Here is a 20012-nt window from a genome sequence, read left to right as displayed (position 1 = left end):
CTGGTACTGTTTTTTATGCATTAACTCTATTTTGCAGCTATACTTTGTTTTTTAACAGTGAGGACCACAATGGAAACAAGCCCAGGATTTTATGTGTTTTCCTCCTCAACAGTTTTATTTCAAAATTTATGAGATACTTAAAAATAAAAATGCAATTCAGTTTAATTCAATTCAATCCCTGATATAGCAGAATGAACCACCAATTTCTCCAGTAGTGTCTGGATGCAGCCTTTATGATGCAAGCTGAGATTGCATCAATCAGCGATGCAATCTCAGAAACAATGCACTCAAATGGAGTTAGTGATATCACTGTGACGGGTAGGGTTAGGGGTGGGGTTGAGAGGGGTCTGGAAGCAGACCTGGTGCAATGCAATCTGGGCTGCATCCAATGCTTTTTAATGGGCTCACCCAACCCAACCCCACCCCTAACCCTCACAGTGACATCACTAGCTCCATTTGAGTGCTTTATTTTTGACATTGCATCGCTGAGTGATGCAATCTCAGCTTGCATCATAAAGGCTGCTTCCAGATACTATTGGTGTGGTTAGGAGAGCGCATTAAAAAGAATTGGATGCAGCTCAGATTGCACTGCACCAGTTCTGCATCCAGACCCCTCTCAATTACTCTGACATTTGTTTTATGCAGCGCATGCCCTTCCAGCCATAACCCAGGGAAAAACTCACAAACTCTCTCATTCACACACACTCTCAATATAATTTACTCAATTCACCACAATGTGAGGGAAATCGAAGCACCCAGAGAAAACCCATGCAAACACAGGGACCGACACAGAAATGGTCGTGCCAGGACTCAAACCAGCAACCTTCTTGTTGTGAGGTGCAGTGCTAACCACAGAGCCACCATGCCACCTCTTGTAAAAACCTGCCATCTGAAATTTTCTTCTAGAACGAGCATTTTCTCTGCCTCATATATTCGGATATTAATTTTAATTTTAGGAGAAAATATCAAATGGCACTTAAAGGTTTTTTGCATCTGAACTCTTTGTATGTTGACAGTGATTTTCTAATGCTTCTACACATTTAAGCTTGCTTGATGTTCAATGGATGAGAAGTTGTAATGAAACTGGTCATTTTTTGTTGTTTTTTTTTTGAAAATTTTAGAGTGAACATCTTAAATATTTTACTGGCAGTCATTTGACTGCTCACAGGTTAACAGATGCTACTCCCATTATTCGCTCAAACTATCATGTGATGTAGGAAAATGATGAATAGTTTGCAGGAAAACAAGACATGGTTCTTTTCAAAATAAATGACAAAAAGACAAGTTTCAAGCTGAATTTAATTTAAAATATTTTAGGATTACATTAAACCCAGGCAAAAACAAATAGTTAGTTAGCTACAATGCTATTAGCCTAGTCTGTGCAGAAGCAGCGAGATATCTCAAAATATTCAGGTTTTTCTTTTAAACCACAGTAGTAGCCCCAAGAAACATATTTTATATTATAGCAACTGTTGTCCATATAAAATAAGAACAGAAATACTTTTGTTTTGTTGCAGGCTGAGAAAGCTGTTTAATCAAAGATACTTTCAGAAGGCCCAAATGAGCTGAACAAACAGTTAGTTATTTGCGATGGTGGTTGCGATCCAGTCACTGTAACGGCAGACCTCAACATAAACTGCAGGATATCCTGGTTCAGCACAGCCTGCACCCCACGAAACAACTCCTCGTAGTTCACCATTGCACACAAGCGGACCACCAGAGTCACCCTGAGAAAAGTTGGGAGAATTAAGGTATGTCTTAATGTAAATGTGAAGATGCAGAATAAGCCATTGACGTACATGACAAACGCCTTTTCCTCCCTCCATGAATCCAGCACAGAGCATGTTCTGAGTAAACTTATCTTTATACACACGCTCACACTCCTGTCTCGACTGTACAGCCAAATCCAAACACTGCAGCACAGAAGGTAAACCAACTGAGAAAAGAACACATGAAAAACATTTAACCTTTTACAAATATAAGATCACCTTATTACAGAAAGTAATTTAGAAAAAGAGACATCTCACCTTCAGTGTAGCCCCATCCAGAAACCAAGCACTGCTCTCCTTCAGAAGAACAGCTGGTCGCCAGAGGAATCGGCTGAACATACTGGTTGAACACTGCAGGGTCTTTCAGCTTGATCAGCATGATGTCATTGTCCTCTGAAGGAAATTTAAATTCTGGGTGAGGAAACACTTTCTCGGTCCTGATCCGCTGCTCTGTTTTTTCTACAACATCTATGTTGTGCTTTCCCAGGTAGACAGTAAGAAGATTAGCTCTGTTTTTAACGACAATTACAGATTAACAATCATGCATTATTGTGCTAACAGGTGAACATTTTAGAGGAGAATAACTAACCTACTTTTTCCACATAAATATATAAATGAATGAAATGTGAGGCTGTTTACTCACCCAATGTTGCAGTGAGCAGCAGAAACGGCCCAGCTCTCGTTAATCAGAGATGCTCCACACCAGCGTTGCCCATCATTAGTAATGTAGATCTGCCAGGGCTGTGAGTTTGGAGGACATTCATAACCTCCAATGATTTTGTCAACCGGGCTACAAGCTTCAGAAAAATAAATAAATGTAAAGAAAATTTGTTAAATTTCAATTAAATAATTAATTAGTATCTGTAACCTGTATCTGTAACGAAGCGTTAACAGTGAACATAAATGATGTCCAATAAAAGAGATCTACATACCCACATTCACAACAAGCAAAGCAAACACCACAGTCTTCATTGCAGTGAAAAAGATGAATGTAAATTAATACTTTGTTCAGTCCGCTGAATCTTCAATGGCTTTGTGCAAAAGTCAATGAGCATATATCCAATGTCGACAGTCGCATGGCTTATATAAAAATTATGAAGATCAGACTCCCACATCCAAAGCCCGCCCAGTACTCCTCCATTTCCTGAGCTGGTCAGTTTACTTGCTCATCTTAGCTACACGTTTTTGTTTTTTTTATCTGATGACACTTTGTCACTAGTGTTAGGTGATACAGATGTCATCTTCTTCATTAATTTACCAGATTTTTTTTCCTATTCAAATAAATAAAAATGAAGGTTCTTTCACTGCTCTTATTTGTAAAGGACAAATTTACACTTGGAAGACTTGGCACTAGTTTAAAAACGTTTGCTTTGTCTTAGTGAAATATTCATGAACGTCTCTGGAAAAGAAGGCAGAATGTTGTGCTCTAAAATCTCCATGTACTTTTCAGCAATAATGGTGCCATTAAAGAAGTGAAAGTCACCTTTGCCAAGGACACTGACACAACCCCATACCATGACATGCTTTTGGATTTGTTGTTGGTAACTTTCTGGATAGTCCTTTTCATTATTGGTTCTGGAGCACATGGTGTCTATTTCTTCCCCCAAATACATGAAATAATTCATCTGACCACAGTACATATTTCCATGGTGTATCCCAGATAACTCAGAGCCCAGAGAAGTGGACAGCTCTTCTGGACACTGTTAACACATGGCTTCCTTTTGGAACAGTGCAGTTTTTGCTTGACTTGACAAAGGTTTGCAAAGTAGTCTAGATTCCAGCCCCTGTTTTGTTTTTTGGTCCAGATTATTTTTGGAATTATAATTCATTTGTATTCATTTGTTAACATACACAAGTAGGGACAGATAAATCATAAGAAAATCACCAAGATGTACAAATAAACAATACTTTATTGCTGTCATTTAACAAAATGTGTCAAATTATAGAAATATTGCAGAGTAAAAACGTCAAATACCGTAAACAGTGGTTAGGGTAAGGAAAAGGTCAGTTACTTTTAACTAAACTGAACTGTTAATAAAACGTTAACACTGATCCTGTTGAACAGATCAAACCAACAAATTAAAGTAAAAAGATTAAAATAATCATAACCATTTTTATAATAATCACCAGTTATTTGTTCTTCTGCTATTGTCTGGGCTTTCTTGGGCTTTGCTACACGGTGAGCACAGTAAGATATACATAGTGCCTGTACTTGTTTTGAACATAAAGATGTTCGGCATTTTTGTGATGTCCTCAGCTTTTGGAGTCGTCTTTGAAAATAGTCCACAGGTTTGCAGCCTGGATCATTGGTTTCTAAATGTCGTTTTAATTTAAAAGGTTTCATGCTCTCTTGTGAAAGCACCTCTCTACATATGACACACTGAGGTTTTAATCCTTTTTTGTTGTCAATATATGTAAATCCATACTTTACATATTCAAGGTCATACTTACACTTCGACATATTTGTTGCTGTAATTAAATGAAATTTCACATGTCAAACGGCATGGTTGTCGCACGGGCATTTCAAAATAAAAGTCCAATATAAGCAAAATAAGTTTAAAAATGAAACTTTTGTTGTTTTTTAGACCACACACTCAGCAACCCACTGAAAATGTTCCTGCGACCCCCCAGTTGAGAAACACCTAAACTACTCATGTCCCTGCTGTTTTTGGAATGTGTTGCAGGTCTGAATGACAGGAAAGACTGAATGTTTACAAATGAAATGAAGTTGACCTTTATATTGTTTATTTTCGTTTCCACACTCTCCTAACTGTTTCTGATTTGGGTTTGTATTTCCTCTTGTATTTGGTACTTTGTTTGACATAGGGATGAATTATGAAGACCTCCCTGCATTGAACTTTTGTTGTCCTGACATGACAAGAATAAACATTCCTTATCATTAACACATGACACTGCTATCAGTAAACCAGCAAACTCCTCTTTACATAAGCATCAATTTACCATCAGTCTGGCTATATTTAGACAGATAAAAATATGTAAGAATTACCAGAATGTATGTGATAGCCTGAATATATTTCACCTCATTCTATTTTATAGCAATAAAATGAACCACAATTGTACTGATTTACACTGATTGTACTGATTTGTACTAATTAACAAACACATGCATCACTTACTGCAATTTTCACTCAAAAGTAATTAACATGAAAAAGTAAAGGCCTTGATGATAAAGTTTGAAGAAATGATATCAAATATTGATGAAAATATACCTTTACATGACAACACAATTGGTCTAAAGAAATCTATACCAAGAGTTACAGTTTAGATCTATTTTAAAGGCATCTCATGGCCTTGCGTGTCATAATTAACTAACTGCACAACAGGAAACTCATCAAATACATCATTGTGTATTGCACAATACGAGTAGTGTTTTGGGCACATGATATCTAAAAATGAGTGTATATCAATCTTCGCATCATTCATTTCCTTTCCAGATCCACCTCTCTGCTTTCTCGAATTCTTATTGTGTGCCTCATCATCCGTGTTCTTAAATAAATGAATGACACAGATCCACTGGGATGACTATCTCTCATAAATGTAACTGCATTCTTATGAAACATCAGTTTCATTGCAGACATCTACTGACTTTAAAAGAAATAACACAATTACAGCTTTTGCGTAGTGACACTTTTGTAAACACAAACTCATTGGTTTATGGACATCTGTAATATTGCTCTGATGTTAGCCCTGCTTCTTTCTGTAAACAAACAATTCAGCAAGAATTTAGAGTTTAAATGTTTTTCTCAGGCATCTAAATAGTCATTTTAAACAGTGTAGCATGATTGATTAATCATTTTAGAAGTATTTTCTAAATGTAAAGATACCAGTTCAATAGCTCAACTGGTGTCAAGTCTCTCAATTTTCAAGTGTACTGAAAATGACCACAGATGACTTTAAAGAAACACTCTACCTTTTTTGAAAATAGGTAAGTCACCTACAGTTAAACAGTTCAGTGTTACCATTTTGAATCCATTTACCCAAATAAAGCACATTTAACTTAGCAGGAATTAGTAAATCATATTAGACTCTCATTCCAGCATAACAATCAAGGAACTATGCTGCCGTAACATGGCTGCAGCGGGTGCAATGATATTATGCAACACCTGAAAATAGACCCCATGCAGCTAGATAACTTAGTAACAGCACTCTGTAATATCATTGTACAGCATACATCATGTATACTTGTACCTAGATCATGCAAAGTTCCTAGATTATTTTGCTGAAATAATAATCATAATGGATTCAAAACAACTGGTTAAACAACCGTTTAACTCTAAGTAAAATGCTTTTTAAAATGAGGGTATTGTTCCTTTGATGTACAGTTTTTGTCTTGCTGCAAGGCAAACTGTGTATTTGTTTGTTAACCTCTTTAAAGCATAAACTCTCTTGATGGAGGTCATTGAGATTTCTGATAACACAAGCCTATGATTGTGAACAAACAGAACAGTGATTTGACTCTCCCAGTTTAGTGAAGATCCTTGTCCAAGTTGTAGCCTTACAGGAACTACAGGATCTCTACAATTTAGTGTGCAGCTTGAGCAAGTATTGCAGTTACATTTTAGGCAGGGAGCAACAACATTAACCTTAAATATATTATATTTATATAAAACACAGACGAGACACTTCTGTTGGTTCCAATTTGAATTTAATATGTTTTTAGAAAATTAACTTGTAATCAAATGGCCACAATCGGATAGAGAAATAGTTAGTTGTTTGCAATGGTAGACGCAACCCAGTCAGTGTAGCGGCAGACCTCAGTATAAACCCCAGGATAGCCGGAATCAGCACAGCCGTAACCCCAAGAAACGACCCCTCGCAGCTCACCATTGCATATCACAGGGCCGCCAGAATCTCCCTGAGAAAAGTTTGGAAAATGAAAAGAAAGTGTGATTGGGTTTGAAAATATGTAACCCAGATAAATAATAAGACCTTATTAATGAGATACCTGACATGCGTCTTTGCCTCCCTCCATGAATCCAGCACAGAACATGTTTTTAGTGATTTGCCATCCATACGCACCCTCACACTGGGCTCTTGTCAGAACAGGCAGGTTCAAACACTGCAGCACATCGGGATAGACAACTGGAAAAACAGTCAAAAGCATCAAAATCTGTTAATCTGCTGAATCTTTTAATAGCCTTTCTCACTAACAAACAAAGATCCACTACAAGCCATGATTTGACACTTGTATGCAACTGTAATAGGCAAAAATCATGACTATGATGAGAGGAAACAGGTCTACGGTATGTCTTTGGTCTATGTTGCGTTTATATTTCCAACTAACTACACCAAAGAAGTGACTTGTTTCATGGCATTTCAAAGAAATCCTGTCAGCTCCAACTTGCCAAATTGCGCAGTGAATTTTGTCAACTAAAATCAACTCATCTAAACTAAAAATGGGGGGAAATGTTGGTAGTCTACACTACCTGACAAAAGTCTTGTCGCCTATCCAAGTTTTAGAAACAACAAAAAATAACTTGACTTCTAGTTGATCATTTAGTATTAGAAGTGGCTTATATAAAAGGTAAAGACCTCTAGATTACGCTTATTTGACCAGAATAAAATATGATCATACCTTGATTTTTAATGATTTAATTAGGACAGCAAGGTCTGACTTTGCTTAAATTAAGGTCTTGTCACTTAACAGAAATAATGTACAGTATAGAATATAAAGTCATGGTGCAGTGGAAAAAGCATTAATATTGTGTATGACTCCCATGAGCTTGGAGGACTGCATCCATACATCTCTGCAATGACTCGAATAACTTAAGAATAAAGTGTTCTTGCAGGACTCCCAGAGTTCATCAACATTCTTTGGACTCATCTTCAATGGCTCCTCCTTTATCTTATCCCAGACATGATCAATAATGTTCATATCTGGTGACTGGGCTGGCCAATCCTGGAACACCTTGACCTTCTTTGCTTTCAGGAACTTTGATGTGAATCTGCCCTGTCCTGTGGTTTGTAATGTAACAGGCAGCACAAATGTCCTAATACCTTAGGCTGTTGATGTTGCCATCAACTCTGCAGATCTCTTGCACACCCCCATACTGAATCTAACCCTAATCCATGATATTTTTCTTCACCAAACTTGACTGATTTCTGTAAGAATCTTTGGTCCTTGCAGTTTCCAACAGGTCTTCTGCAGTATTTGTGATGATTGGGATGCAGTTCAACAGATGATTCATCAGAAAAATCAACCTTCTGCCACTTTTCCAAATGATCAACTAGAAGTCAGTTATTTTTGTTGCTCTTTTAACTGGGTTCGACCACAAAACTTTTGTCAGGTAGTGTATTTTTGGCGTAACTTTTCACCCAGTACTGGCATATCACTGTAAACTAGAGAGAAAGCACAGAGTGTGCTTCATGGAGATTAATGGACTTGACAAACACCTGTAGGAGGCGCACCCTTTCCTCTTCAAATGCTCCAGACACTTACAGTCCGTGTTTCTGAGACAACGTTGTGCAATACACTCTTTCCTAACAATCTCTATACGCACCAGACACTTTCCTACAAACACTCGGGTTACAAAAACTCAATTAATAAAATTAAAAACATGCTTAGCTATTTTAAAACTTGACATGGCATCCATATATTGCCGCTTTCTGGTGATTTGAAGTGCTTATTTTTATTCTCATATGGGATAAAAATATCTGCTAAAGGAATTAATGTAAAAATGTTGCTGAAAATTCTCAACTATTACACAGACCAACACACATACACACACACACACACAAAGACTTTTATAATGATCACCTCCAGTGTTGATCAGATTCCCCCATCCAGAAACCAAGCACTGCTCTCCTTCAGAAGAACAGCTGGTCGTCAGAGGAATGGGCTGAACGTACTGGTTGAAAACGGCAGGCTCTTTCAGCTTGATCAGCATGAAGTCATTGTCCAATGTATAATCATTGTATTTCGGGTGAGGGATCACTTTCTCTGCCTTGATCCGCTGCTCTGTGCCTTCTTCGACAGCTACGTTGTGCTCTCCCAGATGGACAGTAAGACGATTAGCTCTATTTGACAGAAACCCATTCATAAATGTGCATATTAAAACTTTCATCAGCAACATAACATCAATGAACAATCTAAAGTGATTCTACTGTTATATTTATTACAGAATTGTAACTTTTTTCTTTACAGCAAATCCTGCAGCTCATATTTTACGAATGTCTAATTTAGTGTAACATTATTCACGTGACAGCTTAATATTACCTTTAAAATAAAAGCATGATATACTCACACAAGATAGCAGTGAGCAGCAGAAACGGCCCATCTATCATTAATCAGAGATGCTCCACACCAGCGCTGACCGTTATCATAAGTCAAGTAGATTTGCCAGGGCTGCGAGTTGGGTGAACATTCATAACCGCCAATGATTTTATCATCTGCACTGCAAGCTTCACAAACATGACATTTAATTATATATAAAGCGTGCAAGACAAAGCAAAACAAATCACAGTTTAAATATTATAGAGTGAATAACTGATTTATTAATGGTGTTTATTAATATTTGCTATATCTGGTTATTTTGATGAGACTCAGTCAGATTAAAATAACTGAAATAAACTCATTTTATTATGACTTGATTAAGATCATGTTGGTCAAAAAGTTAAAAGAATAAGGATATTACAAATAAGTTAGAATCAGATGACATAATAACTAATAAAAATATACATATTACATACCCACAGCCAGGACCAGCAAAGCGAACACAATCATCTTCATTGCAGTGAAGGAGAAGAGGACAGTTCACACACAGCTTTAGACAGAAATCATCCGCAAAGCTGTTTTTAAATGACCGATTTAACATCGATACCTACAAATCAGCCAATGAAATCCTGTCAAATGATTTAGAAGAGAAAATGAACATTTGAGACAACAGCTCTTATCACACTGTTTTCCATGAACTGTGTTTCCATGAATCTAAGGTAGTTAACGAACATCAGGTTACATTAAAATAGCTTTTATGTTTTAGTGAAGTACAAATTTAAAACTTTTAAAAATGTAAAGGCATGCCTTAAAGTCTAGAAGGAAGCCAGCATCAGGTCAAGGTCATTACAGTGAGTTTAAAACAGTGATACATGTGGGTGTCAATCCATTTCTTACTAAACTAAGGCCTATCAGATAACAGTGTACCTAAAACACTCCGTTTCTCAATTTAAGTACAAAGTGTCCAAATGTCCACAAGACAAGCCGTTAGTGTTTAAACCAACATCATACAAATTTCAAAAATAAACAGAGTAAAAATACTTAAACATTATTTGTTACAATCACCTAGATATCTTTTTTAAAAGACAGACTCCAACCGTTTTAGTTCTCCCCAATTTATACACTGATATTCAATATACGAGTCAAGATGCTGAAGGTACTGTGGATGTGGATGTGATGATAAAATCATCTTCTCAAATTTAATAGATTAATGCTTCAAAGTGTAATTTTCTTTTTATTCTTTAGCTATTTATACTAAAATTTCAGAAGAGTTTTGTGGTATCGCAGCAATTAGAGATAAACTTAAAGTCCCAAATATATGATTTTAACAGCAAATCAATCTTGGTGTTATTGAGTCTCACTTTATTAACTTAAACATTGTTAAATACATATTAAGTTGCTGTGTTAAATGACTAGTTCACACCAAAAGGTCAATTCTATCTTAATTTTCTCCCTATCACACTGTTCCAAACCCATTTGCTTATTCAGGGAGCAGCTCTACTCTAACCCATTTTTTTAAATAAACATTAAAAATGTAATTCAGCATAAGGCTTCAAGTTATCCCAGAAACACATCACTTTTTGGATTAAAATGTTTCTGTCAAAATAGCAATCTGATTATTTTAAAGGTTCCACACCCATACAACATTTATTCAAACATTCACAGTGCAAATGAAGACATTTTACAAAAACTGTCCCTCCAATAAAACTATAAGTATTAATTTAGAATCAAATACTACATATGTTTTTTTCCAGCTATAGGTTGAATGTAGAATCCATTAAATAAAAACTGCTAACAGAAGAAATGAATCAGGTTAATGCATGTCACTATCCCTTTCTGATGACGTGATTAAAAAAGCACTATTATATTTCTAAAATAATTTTGTCTAAAGGACAAAAATTGTATTTAAGTATATTTCTGTCACCAGTGTGTTAAAGGTTCATCATTTATGCATCCAGTTGAATTCTGAATTTTTAGCTCCCCTTTGAATTTTTCAAATATTTCCCAAATGATATTTGGGAAATATTTGAGCAAGAAAATTTTTTCGCATTATGTCTGATAATTCTGCTGGAGAAAGTCTTATTTGTTTTATTTCGGCTTGAATAAAAGCAGTTTTTAATTAATAATATTATTAGCTTTTTTAAGCTATATATTTTTTTCGATAGTCTACAGAACAAACCATCCTTATACAACAACTTGCCTGATTACCCTAACCTTCCTAGTTAATGTAATTTAACCTAGTTAAGTCACTTTAAGCTGTATACAAGTGTCTTGAAAAATATCTAGTAAAATATTATTTACTGTCATCATGGCAAAGACAAAATAAATCAGTAATTATAGATGAGTTGTTAAAACAATTATGTTTAGAAATGTGTTGAAGAAATCTTCTCTCTGTTAAACAGAAATTGGGGGAAAACATAAACAGGAGGACTAATAATTCAGACATTAACTGCATAGTCAGCATATTAAAAAGATAAGGACACATAGCAACATGAATAAAGCCGATCTACATGACAAAATAATAAGCAGACAATTATTCAAGGAAATTCTAACCTTTTAATTAAAGACAGTTTCTTAGTCCATGTCTACATTCACTGTTTTTTAAACAAGGGTACACGTTTAAACCTGTAATTATTGGAAAACCAACAAAAGCAAGTTGGGGAAAGTACAATCAATCCTATTAAAAGCAACACTAAACATCTCTCAATTAGTGAGACAATGCTCGTCTCAAAACATAAATCATTTAAGGCATTTAAGCACACACTGTATCTATCAGCCAACAAGAATATGTACAGTATTTTGGTGTGATCACCTAAGATGACCACACTCTGTCGATGTTTCAGTGCAGTTAAAAACTTCTTGAGGTCTAAAGTTTGATGATACATCAATGCAAGTTTAAAGCAATAGTTCACCCAAAACTGAATACTCTGTCATTATTTACACACCCTTTACTTGTTTCATACCTTAAAGAGTTTCCTTCTTCTGTTGAACCCAAAAGAAAATATTGTAAAGAAAGCTGGAAACCATTGAGTTCTTTAGTATTTGTTTTTCCTACAATGTAAGTCAATGTTTTTCAGCTTTCTTAAAAAAAAAAAAAAAAAAAAAAAAAAAAAAAAAAAAAAAAAAATATATATATATATATATATATATATATATATATATATATATATATATATATATATATATATATATATATATATTCTTTAGTGTTTGGAGAAGAAAGAAACTCAATTAAGTTTGGAATCACAAGTAAATATTTGTTGGGGTGGACTATATCCCTAAATGTCCACCAATATTATCATTAAAGGTCCTCTTCCATCTGAACACATGCATATTTTTAAAGTCAAGTAATATAGTGTTTAATATCTGGCTAATCTCAATAGTTTTGAAAACAAATCAACTTTATAAGTATATTGAAAGACTGCCATTTATTAACAAATCAGAATCTAAACCCTCACAGCCATCCAAGATACAAAAACATTATACTCATATAACATTTTAACTTTAAGCGATTCGCTTATTTATGATTCCACATCTTATTCATACATTCTCAGTGTCATTAGCATGACTGAAGGGCATTTCCACAAGCACATAGCGTTATTATATTTAGCAAGGAAACAATTCTCTGTACAGACTTATTTTAAGAGGAACATAAACTTGGTACAAAAGATGAACATATTTGTACATTTAACTGTAAAATGAGGAATGATGATACTGACATGAACAGATGCTGTGCAAATGACAAATTCACCATGACCAAACAAAAGGTTGAAGCTGTAATCCTCACAAAAACTCATTTTAAATAGCATGTACATCAAATATCTAAGCAACACCTTGATAGTTTAAATTAAATACTCTTTCAAAATACAGAAAGCAACAGGGGGAAAATATATTTTTAAAACCCCATAAACATCAAAACATATCTGAGGTACACAATGATCACTTGCAGAGATCTCATAATATTGTAAAGGGAATAAAAGAAATTTTTCAACTCATGTATAAGTAATTGAAGAACCCACTGTTTGGTTTAGAGCAATGGTCTCAAACTCAGTTCCTGGAGTGCCGCAGCTCTGCATAGTTTAGCTCCAACCAGCTCCAACTCACACCTGTTTAATAGTCTTTAGTAGTCTTGAACACCTCGATTAGTTGGATCAGCTATCAGCTTTGATTAAGGTTGGAGCAAAACTGTGCAGAGCTGCGATCGTCAATCAAGTTTGAGACCTATGTTTTAGAGCAGGATTTCTCAATCTAGGTCCTGGAGGTTCAGTGTCCTGCAGATTTTAGCTCCAACTCCAACCAGACACTCCTGGGCTAGCTAATCAAGCTCTTCGTAGGCTTTCTAGAAACATCCTTGCCGGTGTTTTGAGGCAAGTTGAAGTTAAAATCTGCAGGACACCAGACCTCCAGGACCGAGTTTGAGAACCCCTGGTTTAGAGCATAGGTGGCCAAACTCGGTCCAGGATGGCCGGTGTCCTGCATATTTTAGTTCCAATCCCAATAAAACACACCTGAACCAGCTAATCAAGCTCTTCCTAGGTGTACAAAAACTTGTAGGCAGGTGTGTTGAAGGAAGTTGGAGCTAAACTATGCAGGACACCGGCCCTTCAGGACTGAGTTTGGGCGCCCCTGGTTTAGAGTATCTGTAATAATACTCTGAATACAAGAGAAATCTTCCACTACAGCAGAATTGTACAAATTTAAAAGCTGACCCTTTTCTCTTCGAGACATACAGTCACTCTTCTGTATGTTAGCATTTACAGCAGGTAACAAAACCAAAATAAAATCAGTGCAGATGCATCAAACAACGTACCAAAGAATTTTTGTCCACTTTAATGCAATTTAGAGCCCCTGTGCATGTTCAATATAATGCTGATGCAGTTCAGTTTCCTGCTTGAAGTAAATCCCACACTCTGTGCAAGTCAGGTCTGAAATATCTCTTTCTGACGGAGCAGAGTTACTGTCTTTTTGCTCTTTACCACCTAAGCACTCTTGATGGTGGTCAGTAAAACTCTTGAGGTCAGTAAAGGTCTGTGAACACGACGAACTATGTTTCGGTTTCTCGTTTATGTGAAGAGTCTGGTGCTGCTGCAACGCACGAGGTGACAGAAACGTTTTTCCACAGAGCAGACATTTATGACTATTAGCTTGTGAACTTACGAGGTCTACGATAGACTCCGATCTTTGTGAGAAAGTCTGCAGGTTGTCTGAAGGTCCAGGTGCTATGGAAGCACTCAGTCTGTACCGCAGTTCAGTTGGCAGACGCTGACGTACTTCATTGTGCCATGCAAGATGCTGTTGCAGCTGGTTTTCAGTCCAGTAGCCGCGACAGCAAAGAGTGCAGCAGTGCGGACGAGTCTTTGCCACCTCCTTATGAGCGTTTAACTGATCCTCACTGGGAAAAGATTTTGCACATTTATTGCACCTGAACAAACATTTAGTGAGCTCCACGTTTCGACTGCTCTGTACAGATTCCTCTTCAGTATATGGTTTCAGCTCTTTCTTCTTTGGCACTTCACAAGAAGCAATGGGCTTTGCATATGCCAAGGGTTCTTCTTGAGACACTGTGGCTTGTTCGCTAACCTTGTCGTGTTTCTGCCACTTGTGCGCACGGAGGCCGCGTATGTTCAAGAAGCTCTTAGGACAGTGGGGGCATTGATAGTGCTGCACCTTAGTCTTCTCTGTTTTGGTAATATCTGCTTTGTATGCGTATGATTGTTTGATGGGGGAACCCAACTCTTCTGTAGGGACATTTTCTGACTGTTTCTCAGTCTCAGTGTTCTTGCTGTGATGATCTGCAAAGTGAGTTGTTAGCAGAGACCCAGTTGAGAAAGACATCTGACAATCTGGACAAGTATAAAGATCTTTTGATTCAGCAACTTCATTGTCTTTTTGGGGTTGAGCCTCCATGGGAGGATGATGCAATTGATGTCGACGAAGAACACAAAGGTAGAAGAATCCTTTCCCGCACAAATTGCATAAATAAGGTCCACCGTCCATACTTTTCCTTGAGCGCACCGTATTGGTCTTTGAGAGATATTTGGCAAATTTTTTGTCTTTGTGCCATCGCTTATGTGTGCCAAGAGCGGAATTGGTCCTAAAATGTCTTCCACATTCAGCACAAACAAAAGGTGATTTTGCTGAACACTTCTCTGCTTTTACTTTGCTAAGCTTCAACGGCTTTACCGGATAAGATTTCATCTTTTTAGACTGGTGACCTTTGCGATGAATTCGCTTGTGAAAGTTCAGAGCACCAATTACAGAGAAGCTCCTACTACAGTCCTTACATTTGTATTTCATATTTGAAGCTGAAGGTGCTTTCTGTTCTTTATCAGAAACGGCTGAAGGAGACATTTCACTAACATCTTCAGATTTCTGCGAAGATGCATCTTGTATTTCTGTTCCCACTTTCTCATGTTCCTGTGAAGATTCCACATTGTCCTCTGGTTTTAAACAGTGTTTCTGATGATCCTGCAGTAGCGACTCAGACGCAAAAAAAGAATAGCATGTTAGACATTGGGGTCGCTCAGATGAACCAGGGTCAGTCACAGGAAGGCCAGTCTCAAAGCCATGACTTTTCATATGAAACTGGAGGGCCATTGCACGGGAGAAAACTTTTCCACAGTCGGGACATTGGTAGGAGTTCTTTTTCAGCTGTTGAACTTGATAGTCAAATGATTTGACTGCAGGTCGAAGACCTTGAGCATCATGGACAAGCTTGTGTTTAAGAAAACAAGCCAGCATGTGGTATGATTTTCCACACACCTCACATTTATGTTCTACTTTTGAATTCATTGGGTGCACTTTTTTATAACCACCCCTACGACCCCGTTTTTTGCGTCGTATGTGGCCATTCTCAGTGGCGCCCGCACTGGCGGGCCTCGTCTCAACATCTGCACACTCTGAGTTGTTTTGTTTGTGATGACAGAAGGCTCCCATAGACCAAAAACCTTTACCACACTTTTTACAGTGATGAACCTTTGGGCCCAAAAGTGTTTTGGTCGGGTTGAAATGTTTTGTCATTTCATCTTTGGCGCCACCACAGCAAACTTTCTGATGGTTGTACAGACCGCTTGCAGTTGCATAGCTCCTTTCACATTGCAAGCAAGCAAAGGGCTTCTTTTTGCCACTGTGAAGCTGTTGGTGAGAATGCAAAGCAGACAGTCTGGAAAAACACATGCCGCACTCTTCACATTTTATATTATTCTTCTGCAGATTTTCCAGTTGGTAGGAAATAGACTTGCATGCTACTTTATCGTCATGCTTTCCCATGTGAAAGTAATGAGCACTCTTGGAAGGACTTTCATGGCCACAAACCTCACATGTTAAAAGTACCTTCTTAGTTGGTGACAAAATGTCAAATTTCTGCCACTCTGCTTTTTTTCTCATGGACCTTTTGTGCCAAAGTACGTGACAGCGCAAGGACGAAGCCTTGAAAAACTTTCTGTCACAGTGTGGACAATTATACTTTGCCACTCGAGGATGGCTTTTGCTCATCAGTTCTGCATTCATAAATGGTTCCTCATTTAAATGCTCATAATCAATCTGCACAATTTTAACATCAATCGCTGGATTTAATGGCAAGGACGATGTGGATTCAGCTGTCAAACTCAAGTCATCTTTCTCCTCTTGGTCTGATTCGCAAACTAACTCAAGATCAGGATTTGGATCCTGTGTGCTCTCAGAATCATCTGAAGATGTGATATGGACAACTTCATAATCAGCATCTACAGCGTTATGCTCCTCTACTGTGTTGTTACAGTTAATATCTTTCTCTTGAACTTGAACGTCCGAGATGTCCTGAGCCTGAAAAACAACACTGTCAACATGGTCCTCCTGGATTTTCACAGTGTGAATGGCGGTGCTCATCTCAGGCTTCTTCTCCATGATGTCAAAGAAGGCGTCAGTATGACAGAGCTGATGTGACTGCAGTGCTGATGCTCGCGAGAACCGGCGACCACACTGCTGACACTCAAAAGCTTTCTTCTTGAGCTGAATAACTTGATGAAGGAAAGATTTTGCTGCCTGCTCTTCACTGTGTGCCAGACGCTGATGCTTATTGTAGAATGTGAGCGAGGTGAAGACCCTGCCGCACTCTGAGCATTTATATGACTGGTTATTGCAGACAAGTTGCTCCCGTCTTTTATGCCAACGCTGGTGGCACAGCAGAGCCACAGAACTAATGAAGGTCTTACCACATTCAGAGCAGACAAACGGATGCTTAATTTCCTCCTTCACCTTTCCATCTGAACAGCTGGTTGAGAACCTCTGGTGCGTCCCGAGGCCACACATAGTACGGAAAGATCTGCCACAAAAGCACTGAAAAACCTTTTGCTCTTGCTCCTCTGTCTGTTCAGAGCTGGTACCATTGTTCTGATCTTGAGCCGAAGCTTCATTAAGCGACATAGTTTTCTCAGTTTCGAAGGTTTTTGATTTTACCAGCTTTACCTCATGACAACGGCGATGTGCGTCAAGAGCCGAAGCCCGAGAGTAACAGCGTCCACAGGTCGGGCATTGAAATGACTTTTTCTTTAAGTGAGCAATCTGATGAAAAACAGACTTTGAAGCCTGTTTATGTGAGCGCTCGTGGTTGAGACACTGACCAATAGTGGAATAAGTTTTGCCACAAACTTTGCATTCAAAAATCTTCTGCCGCGCTGCACTAAAGCTGTTACCCGTTTCGCGTTTAATGGCTTGATTACGGTGTTTCATTTGATGGTTGAAAAAACCTTTTGAGCTTGAAAACTTCTGTCCGCACAGACCACAGAATAATGTTCTCCGACCTCCATCTGTCGAGATGAGCAGGTGATCCCATTGCGAATCAGTGTCCAGGCAGACTATTGGGCCATCGTGGATATGCTCACTGCGATGCTCTAGGTAATCCTCCTCATTCCCAAAGGCCTCACTACAATCCTCACAGCGAAATGGCCAATCTCCTAATATAGAAAGAGAAAAAAAGAGAGGTCAGGGTGACTCCTGTTGCTACAGGATAGAAATCTCACAGTGTGAGCAGGGCTTAAGGTATGTGTAAGATTATTACATGTTTTTCACAACTATTGTTTTTAGTTTTTTAGGGCAACAGTATGTACATTCAATGGAGAAATAAGTTGTTTCTTTTTACCCAGACATTTAAAAAGAACTTATTTTAGACCAATAATCATAATACTACAATATTTTTTATCCAAAGTTATCTCATGCTGTCAGAATCTTATACCAGCCCACACCTAATTGTAAATAAAACCGACTGCAAAAAATCTTTATGTTTGAACAATTTATATGGGAGAAAACCTATAATAAACTTAAAGTGGAAAAACGCAACTAAAGGTTTTTATGAGAACAGCATAAAATACTAAAATATTAAAAATCTACAGTACAATGATCTGAATGTTTTTGCAGAACTGTAAATATAGTTCATCAACATAAGCTTTGATTAAATGATCTGTTGCCAGGCAACGGCAGAACAATTCAGTCTTACTCCATTTACTAGTTCCACATTAAATTGTGTCAAAAGCCTAGTTCAACAAGCTTTATTAATACATTTGTAAAATGTTAAAAATCCCAAATATATTGCAAAGATACTTTGAGACGTGCAAACACTGTGATTTAAAACAATATTTCATATTATTTATTTATGTTATTTCACACATGCAATGTGCAAGTAAAGCCTGCCATCTACTGACAAGTCAGTGTTATTTCTATCTAATTTAAGATGGAGCAGATTTTATGAACGAGCAGCCAAATACAATGACTGCACAATTGGTTTTCAAAAAGTCTTTTGGTCTTAAATTAAACCCTCGCCTTTGTGTCAGCCAAAATTAGCCAACCCTATTCTAAGGAATCATGACAGCCAGCAAGCAGGACATGTCTGAAACAGAAATTCCTCGTGGTCATATTGTACAGTTGCTGCTGTTTTGCCTTTCCCGTGATGACTCGTGATACTAACGTTCAAAACGATTCCAGCTGTTTTAGATAAATAGTTAGATGCAAGACTTTATTATGCAATACTACATGATGACAAAACATATTGTGGGTTGTGGATATTCAGATGTTTAAATTGTGAGGTGAAATTATTTTGGGGCTGATATTATTTTCCAGCTTGACATGATTTTAAGGTAAAACATAACTGACCGAGGTTACAGTCAGAGACGCTGTCAACAACAACAACAACAACACAAAGTTGCTTACCCTCGACACTTTCACCTCTCGCAGACGAGTCTCGTTTACTGGTAGACATAACAGCCACATCTGCGTCCTCAGCCTCGTCCACATGTACAATTACACACTCGTCTTCCTCCGCCTGCTCTACTTTAATCTTCACGGCTGAAACTGCAGCAGCGTCGGCGTGGTCCTGGGCTTTGAACGCAAGGCCAGCGGGACTATATGCCATTTCTCCGTTTGTGTTTTTAGCATTGCTGTCTTTGCTATTGCTCACTGGATCGATATTCATCTTCTGGGCCGCGACATTCTTATATTCAGGGGACAAACTGTCTTTATTTGACTGCAAATTGCACTCCTCTGCAGAATTAACCGCAGCCATAATGTGGAAGGCAGCGCACTTTTCGCGGTAAAGGGGAGAGTTGATGTTGGGGGGAGGCAAACCCTCGAATCCTACTATGGCGAAAGCTTATCTCATGAATATTAATTAGGCTACGTTCCCTCTGGCTCCAGGGGGGTTAGCAAGCAAAGTCTGCCTGAACCACTAAGCTGTGGCATGAACATCACATATAAGCTATGTATGAAAACCAGGTGATTATTATACTATGTAACGTTACATTTATTTCAACATGTAACGTTTATGAAGTGTTTCGTAATAATAAAGCTACATGTAAAAATGGGCGTGGCTTAGCGGCCCGGACGTTGTTTATAATTTGTCGGGTCATTTAGACAAGATTATTTATTTTTTTATTATTTTTTATTTTTACTGTGCGATTTTTGAACATGCTGTCCATTTGATTTATTTAGCGTTACTTGTAAAGATATTGCAATGGTAGTATGATAACATACAAATCGTT

At 37.6% G+C, this 20012-nt stretch overlaps 3 protein-coding genes across 8 annotated transcripts; all 3 read right to left on the bottom strand.

The window, feature by feature from the left end:
- Positions 1–1281: 1281 nt before the first annotated feature.
- LOC103908930 (trypsin-2-like) lies at positions 1282–4478 on the bottom strand. 2 transcript variants are annotated; one of them, NM_001386433.1, is made up of 5 exons: positions 2702–2802; positions 2413–2566; positions 2028–2278; positions 1800–1936; positions 1282–1727 (listed from the first exon to the last, which is right to left on the bottom strand). In NM_001386433.1, the coding sequence occupies exons 1-5, from the start codon at positions 2739–2741 to the stop codon at positions 1578–1580; spliced, it is 732 nt and encodes a 243-aa protein (NP_001373362.1). In that variant the 5' UTR covers positions 2742–2802; the 3' UTR covers positions 1282–1577. The 2 variants fall into 2 exon arrangements, with proteins under 2 accessions (NP_001373362.1, XP_073780620.1); XM_073924519.1 differs by lacking the exon at positions 2702–2802 and adding an exon at positions 4221–4478 and having other exon boundaries at positions 1287–1727.
- Positions 4479–6418: 1940 nt separating this feature from the next.
- zgc:92590 lies at positions 6419–11628 on the bottom strand. 4 transcript variants are annotated; one of them, XM_073924907.1, is made up of 6 exons: positions 11557–11628; positions 9480–9610; positions 9035–9191; positions 8548–8807; positions 6736–6872; positions 6419–6645 (listed from the first exon to the last, which is right to left on the bottom strand). In XM_073924907.1, the coding sequence occupies exons 2-6, from the start codon at positions 9517–9519 to the stop codon at positions 6496–6498; spliced, it is 744 nt and encodes a 247-aa protein (XP_073781008.1). In that variant the 5' UTR covers positions 9520–9610; positions 11557–11628; the 3' UTR covers positions 6419–6495.
- A 784-nt stretch (positions 11629–12412) lies between these two features.
- si:ch211-261d7.6 lies at positions 12413–19615 on the bottom strand. 2 transcript variants are annotated; one of them, XR_012391634.1, is made up of 3 exons: positions 19186–19615; positions 13427–17936; positions 12413–13251 (listed from the first exon to the last, which is right to left on the bottom strand). XR_012391634.1 is itself a non-coding variant. In XM_017351498.4 (2 exons), exons 1-2 carry the CDS (start codon positions 19535–19537, stop codon positions 13843–13845), a joined length of 4446 nt encoding a protein of 1481 aa, XP_017206987.1. In that variant the 5' UTR covers positions 19538–19615; the 3' UTR covers positions 12413–13842. The 2 variants fall into 2 exon arrangements, 1 of the variants encoding a protein (XP_017206987.1); XM_017351498.4 differs by having other exon boundaries at positions 12413–17936.
- Positions 19616–20012: the final 397 nt, after the last annotated feature.

Source organism: Danio rerio, chromosome 16, assembly GCF_049306965.1.
Source record: "Danio rerio strain Tuebingen ecotype United States chromosome 16, GRCz12tu, whole genome shotgun sequence".
Classification (NCBI taxonomy): domain Eukaryota; kingdom Metazoa; phylum Chordata; class Actinopteri; order Cypriniformes; family Danionidae; genus Danio; species Danio rerio.
This window is presented reverse-complemented; position numbering and strand designations above follow the sequence as displayed.

Coding starts and splice junctions, on each gene's coding strand:
- LOC103908930 (NM_001386433.1), bottom strand. CDS start 2,741: ATGAAGACTGTGGTGTTTGCTTTGCTTGTTGTGAATGTGG. Junction 1,937..2,027: donor TGGATGGGGCTACACTGAAG/GTGAGATGTCTC, acceptor TTCTTTTCTCAG/TTGGTTTACCTTCTGTGCTG. Junction 1,728..1,799: donor GAGGAAAAGGCGTTTGTCAT/GTACGTCAATGG, acceptor AACTTTTCTCAG/GGTGACTCTGGTGGTCCGCT.
- zgc:92590 (XM_073924907.1), bottom strand. CDS start 9,519: ATGAAGATGATTGTGTTCGCTTTGCTGGTCCTGGCTGTGG. Junction 8,808..9,034: donor GCTGCTCACTGCTATCTTGT/GTGAGTATATCA, acceptor TCTGTCAAATAG/AGCTAATCGTCTTACTGTCC. Junction 6,873..8,547: donor GAATCTGATCAACACTGGAG/GTGATCATTATA, acceptor CTGTTTTTCCAG/TTGTCTATCCCGATGTGCTG.
- si:ch211-261d7.6 (XM_017351498.4), bottom strand. CDS start 19,537: ATGGCTGCGGTTAATTCTGCAGAGGAGTGCAATTTGCAGTCAAATAAA. Junction 17,937..19,185: donor GAGAGGTGAAAGTGTCGAGG/GTAAGCAACTTT, acceptor TTTCTATATTAG/GAGATTGGCCATTTCGCTGT.